General features: G+C 35.1%; 1 protein-coding gene across 4 annotated transcripts in view; it reads right to left on the reverse strand.

Annotated features, from left to right (window-relative positions):
- The window catches only part of DOCK4 (dedicator of cytokinesis 4), a 237,533-nt gene that overhangs the window by 74,467 nt on the left and 141,193 nt on the right, over positions 1 to 21,873 (reverse strand). For all 4 annotated transcript variants that reach the window (XM_052667945.1, XM_052667946.1, XM_052667943.1 and 1 more), the window contains exons 14-23: positions 15,850 to 15,974; positions 14,645 to 14,807; positions 12,373 to 12,479; positions 10,407 to 10,563; positions 4,153 to 4,250; positions 3,930 to 4,013; positions 3,736 to 3,836; positions 3,007 to 3,088; positions 2,054 to 2,224; positions 485 to 677 (exon numbers count right to left, since the gene is read on the reverse strand). In XM_052667945.1, coding sequence (XP_052523905.1) covers positions 485 to 677; positions 2,054 to 2,224; positions 3,007 to 3,088; positions 3,736 to 3,836; positions 3,930 to 4,013; positions 4,153 to 4,250; positions 10,407 to 10,563; positions 12,373 to 12,479; positions 14,645 to 14,807; positions 15,850 to 15,974 — 1,281 coding nt within the window. The remainder of the gene's footprint in view (positions 1 to 484; positions 678 to 2,053; positions 2,225 to 3,006; positions 3,089 to 3,735; positions 3,837 to 3,929; positions 4,014 to 4,152; positions 4,251 to 10,406; positions 10,564 to 12,372; positions 12,480 to 14,644; positions 14,808 to 15,849; positions 15,975 to 21,873) is intronic.

Here is a 21,873-nt window from a genome sequence, read left to right on the forward strand (position 1 = left end):
TCCACATAGCAAAAAGCTATATTATTTTATATGATATATATTGAGTATCACTTGTATCTGTGTAGGTTTTTTAGGTCATATTAAGAAAACAGAGGATCAAATCTGCTGAACTAGTAAGACAAATAAAACTTAATGGATAAATGAAAATCTGTTTGCTGGACTGCCCCAAAGAAGAAAAAAAGAAGACATTACATTTGTAGTGCTTTTTCCCTTTATTATTACTTTAAAAGTACAGTGAGAATTTATTTCACAGACATAACTAGCAGCAGTTTAAGAAAAAAATGTCTTTTTATTTGTCTCTGAAAACCCAACCTCTAACTGACTGTATTCTTGTTAATGAGCAGCTTTTACAGAACAGCATTTGAAGAAACATGACGTGGGAAATGCAGTTATGAGGGGCACTGTTCCCTTCAGGACCTGCTGACCTGCATAACAAGTGTAACACTGAATTTCCCTAACAGCAGGCAGCCCAGGACAACCTTACCTGGGTTGGTGTACAGGTGACTCTCTACAGTTTTCCCAATACTCTGAAGTTTAACAGCTTGAAGGGATTCATCCCCCTGCATGACTGTCGGCAAACTGCCCAGAGCATCATGAACCAAATTTGCCACTTCTCTAACATCAAAGAGCTTCAAAAGTTCAGAGTACACAGATGGGAATGAGCTGAGAAACACAGCCTAGAGGAAAAGGAAAAAAATCGGACAGTTAGATATTGCAGAATGGTTTTGACATTCATAGAATTTAAATAACTATAGTGAAACAAGTACCTGTAGAAAAATTGGTATTTTTACATTTCAAAGGCAGTCAACACCTTTAAAATTGGCTAGATTTTTCAGAAGAAATATCCTCACTTTCATTAACTTTCTTATAATTGTGACTAATTTCCCTTAAACACTATCACGCAACTGTACATTTCCTTCACAAACAAGGAAAAAGCTCAATTTAGAATAAAAATATTTATTATTTACAGGTTTCTCATCATCTGCACATGTGTGTAAATTTTTGAAATGATAACGTAAGCCAGCTGATAACAGAACAAAAAGAGAAAACTTTTATTCTGGAGTGAGAAGCACTGACAGAAGCGTTCATTTCAACCATCTTTAAATAGGTTTAGAAACCTTTCAGTGAGAATAATGAATGTGGAAACACTGAAGAAAGGAAAGACAATGCTAGAGAAAGGAAGCAAGAACTTACATTCCCTCCTTCCTCTCCAATTCCTGCCAACGGAGAAAAGCTACTTATACTTCAGACCTTTTTCATGCTGGTGTAACAACAGGCGATATTCAAGGTTAAAGATAGCAAGGAATAATTCAAAATGTTTGTTTATATCATTCTGCTGCAGACATTACACTCCAGCTACTTATGTCATATGAGATGGAAGAACCACTTCTCCACCCTGTTCCCTCTGATTTTACTATCTCCTTGGAAGAACAGACCTTAAACAGTCACACTTATAGAAGCAGAAGATGACAACTAAGAGGTACAACTTCAAGCTGTGGACGCTGCTAAATCACACCTAATGCAGAGATCTGTCTCCTGAGTGATTTGCCTTTGCCCTTCAGCACTAATAAATTTTAGTGATCTCAACTGAAATAAAGATATATCAGCTGAGTGGTAAAATATGTTGTTCATCGAGATTGATATTTTTCGTAAAGAATAAAAAAAATCTGACAACCCTTTGTTTAGTTCAAATTCTTGAACTCAAAAGTGGTTAAACAAAGCTGTAAAGTGCTCAAAGCAGAGAAATCCCTTGATTTGCACCCAGCAGTTCAGAAATGTCATTTTTATCACTGGTATTGTCAAAAGCATAATATGAATTGCGTGTAATTCAAAATTAAATATTTGATGTAGGGTTATCTTCGTCACGCATATTCAGAAGCTGCTGGTATGAAAATTTCACACTATAGGACAAAGGTATGTGCATAAGCTGAAACATCATTTTGCTGTAACAAAAAACATTTTCTTTTCCAAGAACATAGGTAAAAACACGTGTAGATTTATTTAATAGTGCAGATGGAAACTAATCATTACCAAGGCATGCTCACAAACTTACTTGCAGTTGGCATAAAGCACTGGCTCCTTTGCTCTCTTGAGAAAGGAAGAAGCGTACTGACATCAGAAGTTCTTGAATACAACAGCGAAATTCTTCCTCATTTTGTCCACCAGTAGCAATAGAGAATAACCTTCGAGACTGAACTATATACTTAAAGATATATTCCTGTGCCTAAAATGTCAAAATTAGAAATAACTCATAAACATAAACCAACTTATCTATAAAAAGATTTATGCTTATATGACTTCAATAATGACAAGGGTCTGAAACAGAATACCATGCTTTTTAATTTTGGCAAACTTTTTGTTTCTATTCCTAATGCAACACTAACATTTGAAAAGCACATACCAGATACTAACATTTGAAAAGCACATACCAAAATATGTAGAGCTTAAACATGCAAGGCCAACATAAGAAACTTCGAGCTGTTCTACAATTTCTTTGGCCTGTTATATGTTAAAAATGCTTTCCTGTCAACTGTTAACCAGGTAATGCCAAAAAAATAAGCTTAGTCCCAAATGGAATTATTCTATTCTACAGTTCAGCCTTTGTCTGCACTGAGCTCTGTTAATGTACAAAACAGGATGAGAGCAAACAAATCACCATTTTAAATAGAATTCCTTGCTGTCAAGGTTGAATCATTAAGTCAGCATTCTTGTTTACCATTTAGATTCAGTTATGTGACAGATGTTAACACTACCAACACAATTTATATACAGTTTCATAGCACCAGCTCCTACTTGTATTCTCATTCAGTAAGGACGACAGAGCTCCAGAGTCTAGGGGTTGCAAGCTTTATTGACAAAAGAAAAAAAAAGCAACTGACTGCACTCAAAATGCCTGCAACTCCCTAGAATTAATACTATGGTTTCATTATTTACACATACTGTGTTCCTTTTACTGAGTTAAATCTGCTGGTACTATATAATCGCTTTCAAAGGTGATTCTCTTACCTTTAGTACTTCCTGTATGTGCTCATGCAACTCCACTTCAGTGACTCGATCAATATGCCACTTCATTACTTTTATCAGATCTCTAGAATACCACATCAGAAAGTACTATAACATACTGGTTGTAGAAGAGTTAAGTGCACTTAAAATGCAAATTGATCTTTCATAAAAGACTGAAAACACTGAAAAAATAAAAAACTTATGACAAAATTCTGCTGATCACTAGAAGCCCAATATTACAGTTAATTTCAGACTTTTGATAGGTCTACTAGGCCTCTAATAAACAGGGAATTGTCAGCATTACACATGTAGTAGAGTTATTGTGACAGGGGTACCTGATCTCAGTTGAGCTCAGGAGACTGCCAGCACGAACTACCCCTGCTATTCCATGAATCGTTTGGCAGTCTCAGTAAACTGTATTTGTGTATTGTTACACAATAAATACAGAGAACAGTACAGCAAGTGAGGCTTAATAGTGCACTGCAATACACAGAGAACATAGATCTAACTGAATGGCGTTAAAGTTTCTATGCTTTTCAAAGTAATTTAAATAAAGCAAGCCACTGAAGAAAAAGAGACAAAATTAAGCCAGCAAGAGGGTCTTAGCAAGTAGCCTTTCTGGTAACTAAAAAATTTGACTATTCATATAAACATTGTTTGTTTGTTTTTTCCTACTGTAACATACAGATAACTTTCAGTGTTCAAATCAGTTAGAAAAAGTACAGACTTCACCTGTATGCAAGTGCTCCTGCAAAGTGACTTTCAATGTAAGTGTCCATTACTGGCTTAAAGTGGTGAAATTTGCTGTCCTGCAGCAGATTTATTATGTGAACCTAAATGTGAGGGGAAAAAAAATATTTTTTTTTTGTTTCATTTCTTACTTAGTTCTTAAATGGTGTTAAGCATTATCACAAAATGAAACTTACCAAACAATCAAATACTTTTGATCCATATTTTTGAGAGTTTTCATCTAAAATTCCAAATAAAGTGTCTAATGTATCCTGAAGAAACTGATTGGAGAATAAGAGGCAGTTTGTTATTAAACATATATTTTTGAGACACACAAGTAAGTACACTTGTGACAGACAATTATTTACCTCATATTATCTAAAAGCAAAACAAAGGAAGGAAAGAAATAGTGGTATATACCTTTACTATTTCTGAACCATCAATTTCTTTTAATTTTGAGAGACAACCTGCAATTTTGTCTGGATGGGTTCTCCATTTCAGAAGGTCAAGCATATCTCCTGCCAAAACAAATTGCAAGATTAAAGCTGGAACCAAAGCAGGGTTTCAGATTATATATTCTGCTATTGCAGTCCACTCAGCAAAATTGAGTTTCAATAAAACAAAAGAAAACATCTCAAGATTTGCTATAATATATAATCAGTCTCAAACCAACAACTTTCCATTCCAAGCCCTAATTGCTTCACTAATAGATAGGTAAGAACTTGGTGTTGGGTCACTAAAATCAATCTCCTGTGGCAAACATATCATGCAGTTTTGCTCAAACTTGTCAACTGCCAGCTTAAGAGAAGTAATTATCTTGCTGTGTTTTATCCTATTAAAGAATGCCTTCCAGAACTGTATTCTGACAGCTAGAAACACTCTCTTAATTATTTTGCATGTATTGTTTGCTTGTATTTTAAAATACTAATCTTCCCATGTCTTTTAAAGAACAAACATACTGCCTCTACGATCCTTTTTCATTAAGAAACAAGACCATTTCTACTGGAAAATAAACTCTTCTAAGCTAAAACACACTTCAATGTCTTTCTGCTTACTCAAGCTTTAGTACATCCTCTGTAGCTTTCTCAACCAAAATGGTACACAGCATTACAGAGGAGGTCCCATCACTGTTTTCTTTATCATCATTAGCAGGCTTAAATGTCCACTGCATATGCACTGTAGAATTCTCTTTTTTTTTTTTTTTTTTTTTTTTTGAGATTTATCATATTGGTTACACAAATAGCTCTTTCTTTTTTTTTAATATTGTCCAGCTCCCTGGCTATAGCAGAATCCCCAAGAATCTCCATACAAGCCTGCTTTTCATACCACAAGATTCCATGTAAGTTCTATTCTAACTAGTTACTTAAATTACAGTTGCCTTGCTGTGTCTATATCATATTTTGGTCTTATTCCCATCAGGTGATGAGCCCATTCATTTACTTATTAGAAGCAAACATCATTGACAGGCTCTCAGCAGTCCAAGGTTTTAGCAAAGCATCTCCCACTAACAACACCTTCCACCTCCACTCAAATAAGAGGAGTCAATCCCAGGCCAAATAATTCAGATCTGGTATTATTTACCTTCTGTTCAGGAAGGAAATCTCTTCCTTTACAGTGCAACCTGCTCTTTCCCTTTTAGCCTGTTATTTAACAGTTTTAAAATTCTTTTTCTAATCTGCATCGCTTTTCCCATGTGGTGTGTTACTGAAGTCCAGATGTTTTCGGTCTGCTATGTTTCCTCTGAATAACAAAAAAAAAAACCTTAGTAAAGAAAGATTAAGAAGTTTATTCTGGCATGAAATGCCTTGATGGAATACCTATGCATATCTAGCATATTCCATTTAGCTACATATCCATTACTTCATCCACGAATTCTTGTAAATACTTTCATAAAATTCATTAGAGGGTGATGGCCCAGATAAGGTTATCTGCTCTTTCTCTTATCTTAAGTAGAGGTACTGTATTTATTATCCTTAAATCACATGTTGTTGGTTTCAGCTTCAGAATCAGAATAAAAAAAAATCCAGCCTGGTGTAAGATTGAGAACTTAATGTTCAACACCATTCAACACCCAAAAACAGAGTTTTGCAAGTTGGCTTGGCTGAATAGTTTTCACTTAATGCTGACACCAGCTGAACCCTGACACACTGCTGTTATTTTTCTGCTTTCTGTTGCAGGTTCCCTGCTTACTCCTCACATTTTTTGCTTGTGACTCTCTGTTAGGTCTGCAGTACTCCTTCCAAGTCATGTTCAGAGCACAGAAGTTACTCATATTTATCTTCAAGTATACTACTGGCCCATTTCACTGACCAGCTTTTCAGAATTTCACAAAGCCAGGCTAGCTTCTTGAAAAAGAAAACCTTAACCACTGTTCAAACCTTCAATCAGCTTAAGCAGAAACTCTCTCTACTTGATCATTGTCCAGTATTGTTTTAGAAGAGTTCCGTTCCTTTGAAACAACCCCACTATTTCAAAATAAGTAGATAATAGCAAGTCTTCCTCTTGGTTCAGCAACTATTTGGGTTGTTATTACCACAGCCCACTTTCACACTAAAATTCCATTTGATTCACATCCATTTTGTGTCAGTTCTTTCCCAGTTTGCCCCAGGAAGTTAAACTCTCTCATAGAATCACAGAATTACTCTAATTGAAAAAGACCTTAAAGACCATCAAGTCCAACCACAACCTAACCATACTCCCCTAACTCTAACAGCCCTCTACTAAGTCATGTCCCTGAGCACCACAGCCAAGAAGTTTTTAAACACATCCAGGGATGGTGACTCAACCACCTGCCTGGGGAGCCTATTCCACTGCTTAACAACACTTTCTGTAAAGAAGTGTTTCCTAATATCCAACCTAAACTTACCCTGGTACAACTTAAGGCCCTTTCCTCTTGTCCTATCACCTGTCACCAGTGAGAAGAGACCAAGCTCGCTCTTGCTGTAAGCACCTTTCAGTCATTGGAAGAGAACAGTAAGGTCTCCCCTCAGCCTCCTTTTCCCCAGACTAAACAGCCCCATTTCCTTCAGTCATAACAAGGAATGAAGTAGCATTTCTGCCCTTAATAATATTAAATACATCTCCACCTATATTCATATCTTGCCAAAGTTGTTAGCAGCAAACCTTCTACACATAATTCTTCTACTGTTTTGCTGCTTTAGTTAACTTTGGTAGGCACAATTTTTTAAAATATGTTTACCATTTCTTTTTTTTTTTTTTTTTTGCTTCAGCGTGCTAGCGCGGAATGGCTTGGATTAAGAGAGCCACTTAAGTTCCACTGAGAGTGAGGAAAAGTTCCACATGTGTCAGGGAAACATCCCATCGATCAAGGACAGGTGATAGGTATTATTCCTTCTGTCAGGAATGTTCAAGAAACAAGCATTAACAAATCCACACTGAGCTTCATTTGTCTTCTGGATAATTAAATGAACTTCTACACTTTATTCTCTTTAAACCGCTACTTAAGCTGAGGAACAGTGAAACTCGCTAAAGCTGTCAGTTCATAGTAGGAAAAATACTTCTTTGCAGGTTTGCTGGAGGTACTTGATGGGTAGAGACTTGACACTGAATATTAGGGATTTGTTGGAGGATTTAAAGAAAAAAAAGAAGAAAGCAAATGTAAGACACTCACTTCAAAGCACGTATTTCAAGGAAAATGCAAAGGCGGGAAGTCATTGCTGAGATAGCATTAGTGAATAGCCTAAGCTTAAATGACATGAATAGAAAATCTGACATGGATCACAAGGAGAAGGGATAGCAATGTGTCATGTATTAAGAGAAATGAGAATATAAACTGTCTTCTAAAATAAGCCCACTATGAAAACACAGTTTTGGAAAAAGCCAGTGCTGCTGATACACTCTGTTGAAGAGGAAAAGCATTTCCAATACCTTCTCTGTATCATGAGCTGATTTGTACATTTAGAATTGTTCACACCTGAGCTACCACCCTTACCAAAGAAAACAACTTCCCTTCTCAAAGCAATTTAAATTTAAATCCAAAGTACTGGGTGAAACAAAAGATTAAGGTGTATAAGGAACAGGTTTGTGGTCTTTCCATCTGTGTCCTGTAAACCCCAAGTTAGCCTGGTGCAGCATTCAAAATGAAAAAGCTCAAATTCAGAACTCGAAATCCATATTTCTCTTTCACTAGGCAGCCAACACTTCCCACCCACCCAAGGAGGGGGAAGACACTCTTAAAAGTTTTCCTTGATACTGTTGTTCTATAAATCACAAGTTTTCTTTTTTTTTTTTTTTTTTTTTTTTTTAAATGTAGATAGATGGATTACACCTCTGCGTTACAAGAGACATGCTGTATGGCATGTTGCTCTGCTGATGAGCAGCTGCTTACTGAAGATGTGCTGATCACTGCTCAGAAATGACTGGATGCCAACATGCTAAAATACTCCAACTTGTTGGATGGATCCTGACTCTCTGGCAGGCAGAGTCTTCCTAAATATCAAAACCAAATAGGACTGTTTTGACAGCTAGTCAGTGGAAAAATACTATATTTTCTCTTGCTCCCTCTTTTACTTTGTTCTTTTGAAAAATGAATTATAACTGAAATACAAATGAAATCCAGGTAAGAAGATGTACATCGTTTGCTAACATTATCTGAATAACAATCTAGGACTAAAGGTCAAGCTAAAGAAAGATAACCGTCAGGCAGATTAAACAAGGACATGTTCTTAGAAGAGTTGCTGATGAATGCACAGAGTGTCCTGTTAGAAGCTCTCTGAAAACAGCTTGGAAATAATCCTAAAATCCCCTCCGAAGCATGTGCAGTAAGGAAGTTATGGGTCCCAGCAACTGGGCAACAGTTCTCCCACTCCTCACAATTTTAATATTCATGAAGGCTGATGGCAAATGGTAACTGTGGCAATCAGTGAGAAAAGGACAGCTGAGTAAAATTTCCCAGCAAGTTTGTAAAGCTATGGCCTAATTCAGTCATACATTACAAATCTGGTTTGGGGTCTTCCATTACCACAGCTAGACCAACAGCAAAATTTCCATTTCAATTTTTGTTTGTAGACACATGCTCATTGACAACTTCAGAAAAATCTCCAGATTAAAAAATAATCAGAAATTTTAGAGATACTGCTAAAAATATTTACTGGAAAAGTAAATATAGAGATCTTTTTAATCCTGTTTTGTTTTTGTTTTTTAAAAATATGCTACATTCTATCAAGGTAACTGAAGCAATGCTCACATAACCAAATATCCACATGCTTTGCTCTACTTTCATTCTTTGAGCATGCAATAGATTTTGGCAAATTTTTGTTTAAAAGAATGGGGATTTGGAAACTCACCAAAATGAACTTCCCAAAGAAGATCCTTGGAGAAAATATGAGCCTGTCTATTGAAAATATTTCCACCCTCTGAAGTACTGCTGAAATAATTGTTAACCCTTCAGGGCTGAAAAGGGGATCAATATTATTCAGATATTCTACACCCTCTTACTCTGTATATGGTAATATATATATATATATATATGTATGGAAATTTTATGCCATACATCACACATTCTTTAACATCAACTATTCAATAACTCCTGTACTGTGAACATAAATTAGTTAAGTTCCTATAACTGCAGCCAACACCCAAACTATTCATCAGTGACACACTTTAGTCCAGGCACAATTTCAGGCATGCGTAAGCATCAGGGGGTTCATGTGATTTCTTAAATCAAGGCTTTTAATGGAAGTAAATTTAGCCTATGATTGCCTATTAGCATCTTTGGGGAAAATCTTCTACTGACTAACTTTTATTACTTTGAAGCTAACTGTTATGACAATACAAACTGGATGTGCACAGCGAAACAGACAATTTACTCTTTACATATAGTTCTACTTTGGAAACTTGCTTTCTAATGGTGAAAATTAAGATGACTATTTGCACTTACAAAGCTGCTCTAGTTGTTGTTATATACCTACAATCAATTTGCAAGCAATTAGCAGTTTTATCAACATATATATGTGAAGAGGTAGCACAAGAGGTAGCTAAGCAATATGTTAAAAATTAAATAAATAGCTCAGAAAAAACTATTATAACACTGTGACGATACAAAAAAAAGGTCATAAATGTATTATCAAACAAATGCACCATATTTAGAAGACTGCGGGAAACTGTTTCAGTTATAAACTGTAGTTAGTATGGCAAATATGGCAAGAATTTTAAGATTTTTATGCAGAGCAATGGTAAAGAGTACATCACACATGTATTTCCATCTTCCGCTCATAATATCCATGTACGAGGTTGTCTTAAGCAGTAGTATTTGTAGATATAAAGGAAAAGAAGTGATAGAAAAGGCAAGCAATATGTACCTAATTACAACCAAACTGCCACAGCCTAAAGCCTAGAATAAGTATTTCATAAAACCTATAAAATAAACAGATTAAGACTTTTTGTAAAGCAGCTGGGTTTTGATAGTTGATTCCAAGAATGCTACATTTGATTCCAAAATCACATTAATTTAAAAGCATTCTTGAACTATGTAAAATTAGTGGTTTATCACACTGCATTGGTTTCCATCCCAATATTAAAAATATGGAGAAAACTAGTCTGTAGAACTGATAGAACATAAGCTATTTTTGAGTATATCCATCCTTGCTTGGCACAGAAAAGGCTAACTATCACACCCATTTGAGTTCATGTTTTAAATAATCAACATAACCTACCATTTTGTGTGAGTTTAGTGGAGCAGAGAAAGGACGTAATCCAGAAGGACTCTTTAGTGGTTTTTACTGCTTGGCTGTTGTTTGCTAGGAAAATTCCCTTTGAGAAGGGGAGTTTGAGGTAGCGACTGGAATCCTGAAGGTTTGCGTTTTCTTCACACTGTGAAAAAAAAAACCAGTTAAAATCACTGTACTGTATGCAATTCCTGAAATTATTGTTTCTTTGCCAGAAACCATAAAATTTCTAAGGCTCTCATACAAATGAATCCCAACGACTTGAGCTCATTAAATATTGCTTCGATTCAAAGCATATGCACCAGCAACAAATGCCATGCAGTTACGCATGTAATGTTTTGAATAAAGAAATTTCATGAAGTACCAGTCAAGTACAGTTTAAGGTATGAAAAATTGCTTTTACAATGCATTCAGTACATTTGAATGTATTTTAAAATAGCATTACTACTAGAAAATGTCCTAAATAAAATATTCACACATTTTTACAATTCAGAAAAAAACTTCACCAAGCCATCCCAAACAAACACTATCAATATATATATATATATATATACATATATATACATAAATATATATAACCACACACATGCACACACATGGGTTGCTCTGAAAGAAATGCTTCCTATTTATTTCCATGGAAACTGCAACAAACAGCACAAGAACACTAGTTAACTATTTAAGAATAGTCTCAGTTGCAAAACACTCTTTTTCAACAGTCACTTCCATTAGCTGTGCATTTTTGCCAGTGATGAACAAGAGCCTACATGCCACGCTCCTAAACATCTGCAGCAGCAGAGGTGACCCTTTGCCACTACTACCAGTGCTGAAAAGCACCATCCACTGCCTTACTGTGCTCACATCCACTCTTTGGACTCCATATATGTTCAGCAAGCATCACTGAAGGTCAACGGGCACAATTTTTTCCACATGGAGGAATTCAATGGCACATTGTTGCTTCATACATGCACTGCCACGTCAAACGCCATTTTGTCAGACTGCCTCTCTGCTGCCATCTGTTTTGCAGCAAGAACATGTAATAGTATATTGGTGTAAGGTTGAATCTCTACTGCCGTCTGTCTCTGACATCACCCGTGATCAGAATAAAATAGGAGGCATTAATTTCAGAGCAGCCCTCATATATATATATATACACACACACATTCATATACATAATCAATATAAAGACACGTCAGTTTTTTTCTTTGCTATTATTAATAATTTTTATCCATAGAAGCTATCTGAAGATCATTATTTTATTGAGAAAATTAAGTGGCACATTCTTTAACTAAAACACACTAGTTTCAGATGGGAAACTTAGATTAAGCTGTCATATGAATAGATAATATTTTCCAGCACATTTTCCAGCTCACTGCTTTCATGGATAGTTCTCACTAATGGGAAACGCCTGTTGCAACTTCATTTCTGAATTACAGCTTCATATTTGACATTGGAGTCATAACAAAGTAGTAACTTTGTATGCGTTATGCCAACTTAATAGATATGAATTATGATGTTTAAAATTTAAATCTATCTAGAAGCATATGAAGCTCTCTGGACTAAGAGATAACTGGAAAATGTGGAAACAAATAAGGAACTCCATAAGATAGAAATATGTAGAAAAGATAACACTGATTGGATCTGCTTAAATTATAGCTTTATCTGCCATCTTCAGCAGTTCAATAAGTGGGTATCATCACTCAGTGTATTTAACTTTGTGAAATGTGAAATATAAGGTAACACGGTAAGACTTCATGATACTACTGCTGCACTGAAATGCACACCTAGATTCAATTGCAGTTTGTAACAGGAAACAAACAATCAGCAATGGGTATTTTATTAGTGACAAGATTATTACTCATTTGGTCATGAATACAGACTTTCTCAATCTAATGCTTCAAGGCATTTATAGTATACAGAGGAATCATTATAGTTAATGATTTCTAATTCAAATTACCTTGTGTACAATGAGTTCATGGGTGCCATCTGGCAGAGTCCTCCCATTTTCTTGCATCAGGGGCACAAAAGAAAAGCCAAACAACTTCTTCTCACCCTTTTCTTTTGCTGAAACACATATAAAAATAGCAGCGTTTGAGTTAACACTATAAATATTAGACAAAATAAATGGATATAATCCTAGATAAGGAACTTTACTGGAAGCTGTTTGCAGCTTGTCAGACTAACAGTATCTTAAATTTCTTTATGGATCTGCATGTTATCTCCTGTAATGTTTTTGTGTTATCTCACTATAAATCAGAAAGGAATATGATATAGCTATTATAATACAAAGAGAAAGTTGTTCTGATTTTGCTGTTTATCCACTGTAGACACTTCTACTTATTAATCTCCATTTTAGGTCAGCCTCAGCACTTCTGTTTACAAATAAAATATCTATAGATATGACTGAAGATGCCACTGTTCCCTGTAGCGATGTTATGCTTCAGATAACATTTTCAAGGTTAAGGTTAAGGTTATGGTTAAATTCCAAAACACATGTATCAACTAAATACAGAGGTTGCTCAAAAAGTAATGCTTCCTATTTATTTGCATAGAAACTGCAACATATTCAAAGAGCACAAGAACACTATCTGATAGAGCAAGTTCTCAGCTACAAAACACTCTTTTTCAACACAGTCATCTCCATTAGCTGTGCATTTTTTTTGCCAGCAGTGAACAAAAGACTGCATTCTGTGGTCATAAAAATTTGCACTAGTGAAAGTGACCCACTTTCACTGTGGCCACTGCTGTAACACAGCACCCATCCCCTGACTATGCTCACATCCACTCTGTGGTCTCCATAAACATTCAGTAAGCACTGGTGGACGTCAATGGATGTTATTTTTTCCTCATGAAGGAATTCAATTCCGCACCTTTGCTCCACGTACAATTCCATGTCAGATGCCATTTTGTCAGATTGTCTCCCTGCTGCTGTCTGTCACAGCAACAAAGTGGAATGGGATACTGATGGGAAGTTTCAATCTCTACTGCCATACCATCAACATCTGCCTCTGATTTGTGGACCAGTAGAATAAAATAGAAGGCATTGCTTTTGGAGCAGCCCTCATATATGAAAGACAACAAAACTGAGAATGCAGAAATTTTACTGAAGCCAACAAGAGTGTAGATGCCATATATTTTTCAAAATCAACAAGTTTTAATCAAGTTTATTTATATATATATATATATGAACATATATAATGCATGACTTTTGAGTCTGAATTTGCGCAGTTGGGGTGCTGCAGTCAACCAAACTGTAATAAAAAGATCTAACTTAACTTATACTGCATTAAAAAACTGTGCAAAAACATATAACCAATTGGAAATTCACCACTGACATTTTTCCATTATTACTTCACTTTCCTTTATTACTTATTGCTAGTTTTATAAAAGAAATCTTGAAAAGAAATCAATGAGTATTTCTTCCTTTAATATCTGTTATTTACATTTTATGTCTAGGTACCTGAAATCCAAATATATTTCCACATGTGTTTGCCACAACGGCAATCCGAATAGTATTGCTATATTGGAGTTGGACATGATGATCCTTATGGGTCCCTTTCAACTCAGATCACTCTGTGATTCTATTATCTGCTTCACCAGAAAGAGCCAAACATCAGCAGCCGCTTAAAAGATTTTATCCACGTTTCTCTATCAGCTTGACAGTGCTCAGCAGCACATGTAACTTGTATACCTTGCTGTGCAAACATGGATATAGACTCCAACAACAGTATCATTTTTACCCTCAAAATCATCTCTAAAATTCTTCATTTAGGGAATTGTGGAATTTTATACAATTAAAAAGAAAAAAAAAAAAAAAAAGCAAAGTGCAAAAATACAAAAGTTATATTAATAGACAATACCATGCACGCATATTTCTCCAATTGGCAGATTGCTGAACAGGTACTAAGAAGCAGGTATCATTTTGGAATGTTTCACTAGGTAAGTAAATTTGCCTTTGGAAATTCTGTTTCAGAATACTTTTCAGCTGCAATGTTATCTATTTCTATTAATAAAAGTAGATTGTTTTCTCCTTGTGTTTAGGCTTTATCAAAGCACCAAGTTTTATTAAGCAGAGCTGCAAGCCTGAAATGCTGTGTCATGAAAGCATAAAGAGAAAGTTTATAAAACATATGAAGATTATGCAGCTTTCTCCCAAGGTGTTACGGAAACTCATGTGCTGACAGCAGCATTAACAGGGAGAACTGGCACAAGTTGTGATCAGCGCTTACTGGAACAGTGTCGGAATTCACAGCGGATGTGTGCTCCTCTGAATTTATCCACAGGAATAGGAAGTTTCAGCAGCTCAGCCCATCTGGGACCATTGTTATGGTAAAGCACGAAGGAATGGTACTCACTGGCTGGTGGCTCTCCAGAGCCAAATGAGATAAAATCCTAATGAGGAAAAAATATGGATTAAATTTTTAAAGATAGATTTGTTAACACATTACTAACATTTTAAAACATTTGCTGATTAGAAAAAACAGCAAAAAATCATCCACACAGACAAGAATCAAACTATTTTAAAGGAGTAACTGGGTGACTAGGAAGGCTTAAGCAACACGTGTGACATGGAATTACAAAGGGTGGTTCCTGTAGTAAGTACATAAGAATTTAAGTGATACAAGAACAACACTGACTACAGGACCCTTATTCACGTGAAATAAACCTGAGAGCTTTCTGTTGTCAGTGATGTGTGCCAGCATGAAACAGTAAAGAAATATGGATCCCCTGACTGCTAACAAGCAATGTGTTGAGTTGCCTTTGCAACACCCACAATGGTATTTCCTCAGCAAAGAAGGCAAACAGGTTTCTCAGGATCTTGTCTTGAGGATATCTATCAATTTTCTGTAGGAAAACTATGCTTTTCTCCTCAGCAATTATAATCTTAATATTCTTTATAAGTATATATATAAACATGCATATATATAAAAAAACATTTAATATAAAACACACATACACAGCACTCCATGCATTCACATACAACTTCAATTTGCAAATATGCATGCAGGTGTGCAGTTTGAACCAGGCTGTATGTATCTTTCTTCATTTTGTCACCCTGTAACTCTCAACATCATACAGAAGATAGGAAAAAAGTACATACAAAATATATGAAAAAAGTACTTTCGAATTAAACTAAGAATCATCAAATCAAAAATTCTCCAGAATGTAATCTTGCTTCAACATTTTACAGTATCTTAATGAAATCATTAGTTATTTGATTAGTGATTTTAGGTGTTTATCTGGATCGTGTAATTGATTACAGAAATAAAACATATAAAGTGGAAATGCTTTGAATATCTATACAGAACAAAATATATATAAGACCTCTTAAAATCAATTTTGTATTTGTTAAATAACAGCACCTAAAGATGATTTACTCTGAAGAAGTGTATCAAGGTTAACTACAGCAAGGACAAATTCACAACAAAAGTACCCTTAAAATCTGACCACCGCTGTCCACAACGTGCATTGTCACTTCCACATTTCTGGCCACACTTTTCCCTCCTTTCTCAAATTCTCCTCTTTCTACAGTGATGTATAAATCATTCCTCATTTCACCTATTAAAAAAAAAACAAAAACGTGCAAAAGTCAGTTCACATTGATTACTTTTCACTACTTTGTAGTAGTGAAGAGAAGTAAACTCTCATCTTCTCTTTCAAAGAACAGTATCACAACTTATCATCATTTTCAGATTTTAATAACAAGAAAGAAAACCAGTAAAAACTTTCATAAACCAAGAAAACCAACAAAGCTTCATTCTGATAAAGGCCCAAGAGATTATCTGCTATACTAAGCAATGCTGGCAACTTTTATTCATGTTAGCTCTTTTGGTATTTCCCATGGCACCTCCATCCATACTGAAGCTTGGCTTCATTCCTCCTCTACAGCAATATCAACATATTTTTTTCTCAATTAATCTCCACATTTCTCTGTTTAAAGACACCTCACTAGAACTTTTTTACACTTAATCTCTAATAAAGTTACTACTTGGCTCATTACTCTTTGAAAAAGCAAAAAACAAGCTAGAATTCATTTCTCTTTCTCATTTAAGAGACCTCAACATATTTTACATTGATAGGTTATCCTGAAGATCAGTAATGAAAAGCAAACTTATTTTACCGTTGTTGGAAAGGTTTCTTAGAATAAAATCTTCATCAACATATTCAAGGCACCAATCCAAGGCAGGCACTAAGTAAGAGTTAGCTAATATGTGTTAGTTATACAATACCTCTTACGTGTTTAAATTGAAAATCTTTCCATTTTTGTCCATCAGTAGAATAAGTAACTCATTAGGCCTTACTGAGAACTTCTGGATGAGATCTATGCTGGCTTTAGTTTCAATTCAATACAAACCACAAAGTTTATGGATAATGAAAGAAGAATAGTTTGGTTTTGTCATAGACTAGGCAGTAGAAGTGGTGGTAGGAAGCCACTCTTTTCTTTCAAACTCTAAACCTTTTTTGTAAGAAGTAAATATTAACCTACTTCTTAACAAACACTTCTAGAACTACTTGGAATTTTCTGGAAAAATGAAGGGCAAACAGCATGACCACAGGAGCATCTTCTAAAATTCTAATTGCTAGAAAGAAAAAGAAATTGAGAATACTTGCTTTCATCTAGTGAAATGCAAGTTAAGCACTAAAGTTGATTTTCACTGTGCATCAGAGAAAAAAAACAAGTTTTGTGTATTTACAAGCATATTATTAAAAAGTCAAATATGATTATAATTGATAAATATTCAGTTCATCTTCAATTTTCAGCTTTGTTTTAATGTGCAGGCAGAATTTGACCTGCTCTTGTGTTTCATATTTCTTGTGCTTATTTTGCTGCATGCAACTTTTACAGTGATTTTTAAGCACCAGACACATTAATCTTGCTACAGCCTTCTGATATTTTATAACATTATTCCATCACTATATGAAAATTAATTGAGTTCTCTAAAACACAATCTAAACCACTGTCAATTTGAAAAGAAAAAAAAAATCCAACTTTATTATCAAACTCTCAAGAAACATACCCATTAAAAAGAAGGGGAAAATTGCCATTGTATTACCTTGTAATCATCTATCTGCTGACACACTGATGCAAGATGTTAGAGTACAGATAGGCAGCACAAATAAATACCAGGAGCAGATGGTATTCACTTAAGAGCTCGATATGAAGTCAAGGATGAAAAAGCTGAACTACTAATAAGTGTGTGCAACCTCTAAATCAGTCTCTGGTACCCAGTTTCAAAATGAGCCAAAGGCAGTGGTTATTCATGTAACAGACACCAGACTTGTGAAAGAAAACCCAAAACTTTCCAAAGGATGTTGTGAATGTTAGAAATTTGATCTGAAAGTATGGGTTCAAGGGGAGAACAGAGAAGTCTTGGAAGACAGATCCACTGAAGGATATGAAACAGACAGTAACAAAGAGCTCATGAAATCCCTTGAGCTGAAAATAGCTGGAGGCTGAGAGAACATCGGGGTTAATCATCACATATGCAAATATTCCTGTACAGTTCTCTCTCTTCCTTAGGTGCCTGTTTACAACAGCCAGCTAGATAGACACTAGATCTGAAGCAGTAGAGCTGTACTTACAAGTCAAATAATAAAATTACCTTTAAAATTATTAGATGCTGATTATTTCTACACTTAAATAGATCTTTTTTTAAATCTTTTATTATAAAAGATTTACAATTGTGGTCACCAAAGAGCACACAATATGTTGGGTCCTTACTTTGCATGTGCTTATCCTAGAATTGGTCCAGGTTAGAGCTGGACATCAGTCACCAACAGGAGTTTCACATTCAGAAGAAAATACACAGTAATAAAAAATGGAAGGTTTGTAGTATAACTGGGTTTAGCAAACAATTCCTATCTGCAGCAATATCTCTATAAAGACTAAATTGAATTCTGCATCTATGCATTTACGCATTATTTATCAGCAAGGAATTCTTTCCATTTTCCATGAGGTCTGCACTGAAATATAACCAAAAACACATTTTCACCACAGATTTCATGACCTAGCCCAGATAAAACTCAGTGAAAACCTCACTTTTTTTTTTTTTTTTTTTTTTAATTTTTAAGCAGAGCATACTCTGATTTAAAAAGATTTAAATTAAAAAAAAAAAAAAAGTATTTTTAAAAAGTAATCACAGCTTTATAGACTTTAAGGAGTCTTTCAAAAACAGTGTCTGTTTTTAAAGGATTTTTAAAAATGTGCAAACTCATTGAAGAGAAAAAAAGAAAAAAAAACTCACTGGGAAAAAAGACACAGGAAGATGTATTTGCACAATTCCTGTCTTGCTTTGCCCTACAGATCCTTGGCTGTGCTCATAATCAGTGTAATGAGAGAATAGGTCAAATAATTTTTGTCCTTAGCTGCAAACATTCAGGAAGCTCTACTTTGTTTTCAATGTCTCAGAGTAAGCTATACAGTCATCTGCTTCTAAGAAAATGTGATATTTTTTCCACTTTCATGCAAGGCAAATTAAATGCAAGTGGAGACTAGGACTCACACTATATGAGAAGCAATGATGTATATGAAATATGATGATTTATATGGAAACAGATGGACAGAAAAGCAGAAGGGAGATAACTGAAATAAACTAGAAGATTAAACCAAAATAATGTCAGCTATGGGCTATATATCAAGGGTAGAGTCTGCATCAGGCAGATGAAACAACAGCTTCCTTTTCTCATAGCATGCAGCATATCTGACATTTTGTAATCTTTATGAAAATGTAGCTTCTGGTTTAAGTTTGGCCTTGTCAGTATTGATCAGAACTCACACAAATTTCACTTCTGCTTTACAAAAGATCACTATTTTCAACTAAAATACAGAAAAACCTTGTACAGTTTAGATAAGGGTAGTAGAAGGTTAAGAACTTAAAACCAAGCTTCCAATAAATCTTTAGTGCAATATTTATGTGAACATACTATGAGTAAAAGCTCAGAAGATTAAAAAGTCAGAGGGGTTGTAAAAATAAACACAAAGACTTATCAGAAAATAGAATTGCTGATTCAAGTAACAAAAATGGATTTGGGAAGTGAACTTCAATCAGGGAAAGGGAAAAGGAAAGAAAGCTGTGATAAAAGCATACATAAATATATTTGGAATGACTTTTAAAAAATTTATTTAACTCTCAATACATTGTTCTGGAGATATCTTAACCTCTTCTACTTCCCCAATGTAGAAATGCCATTGCTTCAATCTTCCTTGACAGAAATTCTCAAAATCTTGACATGATCATCTGTACAAAATTAATCTAGGGGATTCTATTGCAAATTCTCTTCCAGTAAAAACAATTCCATCTTGATTTATGAAATATTCAAACATCAGACAATGCTTGAATTTGTTGTTTACGTTCCTTTCACTAAACTTTTTCATTTATGGAAATTATAATTACATATTTGATTACAAGAATATGAACACTTTTCCTATAGTATCTCTTTACCAGATGGATAATTCTCATGTTATATCATCATGCTTTCAGCAAGAGATGTAATTAAAACCACAGGGTGCCCTGAAAGTCAAAGTTCTTTAATATTTAGGCTCTGAGGTAGACTTTGGCAAGTGCAGATACTGTCTTCTGCTGAAGTACCTGCATGACTCAAATAAATCTCCTCTAGATGTATGTGTACTGAGATTTTCTACTGTCTTACACTGGAACAAATGTGAGGAATTTACAAAGAAACACACAAGGGACATCTCAGACATTAGATAAGATCAGTTTTTAATTACTGGTTGAAAACATATAAAATTGAAAGCCTATAAAATTGAATCTCAAACAGGCAAGCAGAGTTTTCAAATATGATGAGAAAAAGCAACGTATTCCAGCTAAATGCTCAGAAATACCAACATGAAATAAAGACACACAATGGCTAATTTCGGTACAGTAATAAGCAAGTGAAAACAGAAAATGTTGCTCAACTCTAAGGTGACAAGCCCACATCTAACTACAATGAAGCTATGTGGTACAAAAGATCTAGACCATTTCAAGGGTTTTCTTTCAAAACAAAGGGAAGCTCATTTTTGCCTGCTGTCTCTGCCTCAATCCTGTTATTATAAGAACTGGTTTTCTTCAAGCTTTCTGAATTTATCAGAGCTTCCAGAATGTGCAGTGAACTTGTGGATGTAGGCATCTAGTTAATAAGTTTTAAACAAAATGGGATCGAACCTCACAGTAATTAAGTTTTGTCTCAGGCTATCATACAGTTTTCTGGGAACAAAAAGGCTACAAGAAAGTGAACCACAAACACAAAGATTCATTAAATGTGTTCTGCAAAGATAAATCACTCCCGAGAAGCAAATGGCACTTCTGGACATGTGGGTTATAGGCTGAGTCAACAGAAGATGGAGAGAAGGAAATTAAAGAAGATACGCATTGTGTTTATGAGTTCTCTGAATCATCCTGCTGTGTAAGAAACCTGCTCCTCGTAGCACAGATATCTTCCAGCCACTATCACAATAAAAACTGAAGTTAACATGATACAACCAACCACAGGTAAAACAGAAAGTTGGTGCAGATTAGATGTAAGATGACAAAGAACAAAGCAGCAAAACAAAGCTTGGCATTGATCCCTGCTGGAGTAAGAATTAATAAGTCCTCTCTTGGCAAATGGATGAATTGTGAGGATCAGTGCGTATCTAGGGAAACTCTTATTGCTCTTTTCAGGCAATAACACATCATGTTGAAAAATTATATCAGTAGCTTCTGTGCTAATTACAGAAGCAACCCAGTAGACCCCAAACTACTTTGTTTGGCTAATCAAAATTACATTTAAAAATATTACAGTTACATCCAAGGCATTCATACAAGAGCTTGCATATACAAGGGGAGGGTTAGCGATGGAACCAAAGATGGAAATCAAAGTTCCACAGAATGTAATAAAGAATTGCAAACCTGTATTGGTGTGGTTGATCATAAAGCCTTGATTTCCCATGCAGCGCAAGTGTTGAATGCACACACTGCAGGGACATTTGTTATGGTAAGTGAATTTAACTGAATGTGAAAGATGCAGAATTGAAATGTCTGAGTTGCTAAATCAAAATGTGTACAGCATAGAATTGGCAGTAACTGCCTCTTCAAATGGTCCTGCCAAAACATTTCAGCTTCGACCTGGCAAAAACATCTTGAAAGCACTATTTATAGGCCAAATGGAAAAACTCCAAATCCTTTTTAAGACAGATGTAGGTGCTAACCAGGCACACTACAGCTCAAGGTTTCTGACCTAAGAAAAAACAGAAGCAGCTTCATGACTTCTTTTCAGCTAACAATGAGGTATCCAAGCACTAAACTTGAGTGGAGGATGCATGAATTACATGACACAGGCAAATGAAAGGAGAAAAAGGAAAGGCCAATTAAAACCCAAAAACAACCACAAAATAGACTGTTGGAGAACACACTTATCTAATGGAGGTCAGCCTTCCTGATGCTGTCTAAACCACAAACTTTAAAAAGCCAGAAAA

Source organism: Tympanuchus pallidicinctus, unplaced genomic scaffold, assembly GCF_026119805.1.
Source record: "Tympanuchus pallidicinctus isolate F22 unplaced genomic scaffold, pur_lepc_1.0 scaffold8, whole genome shotgun sequence".
In the NCBI taxonomy this organism is placed as follows: domain Eukaryota; kingdom Metazoa; phylum Chordata; class Aves; order Galliformes; family Phasianidae; genus Tympanuchus; species Tympanuchus pallidicinctus.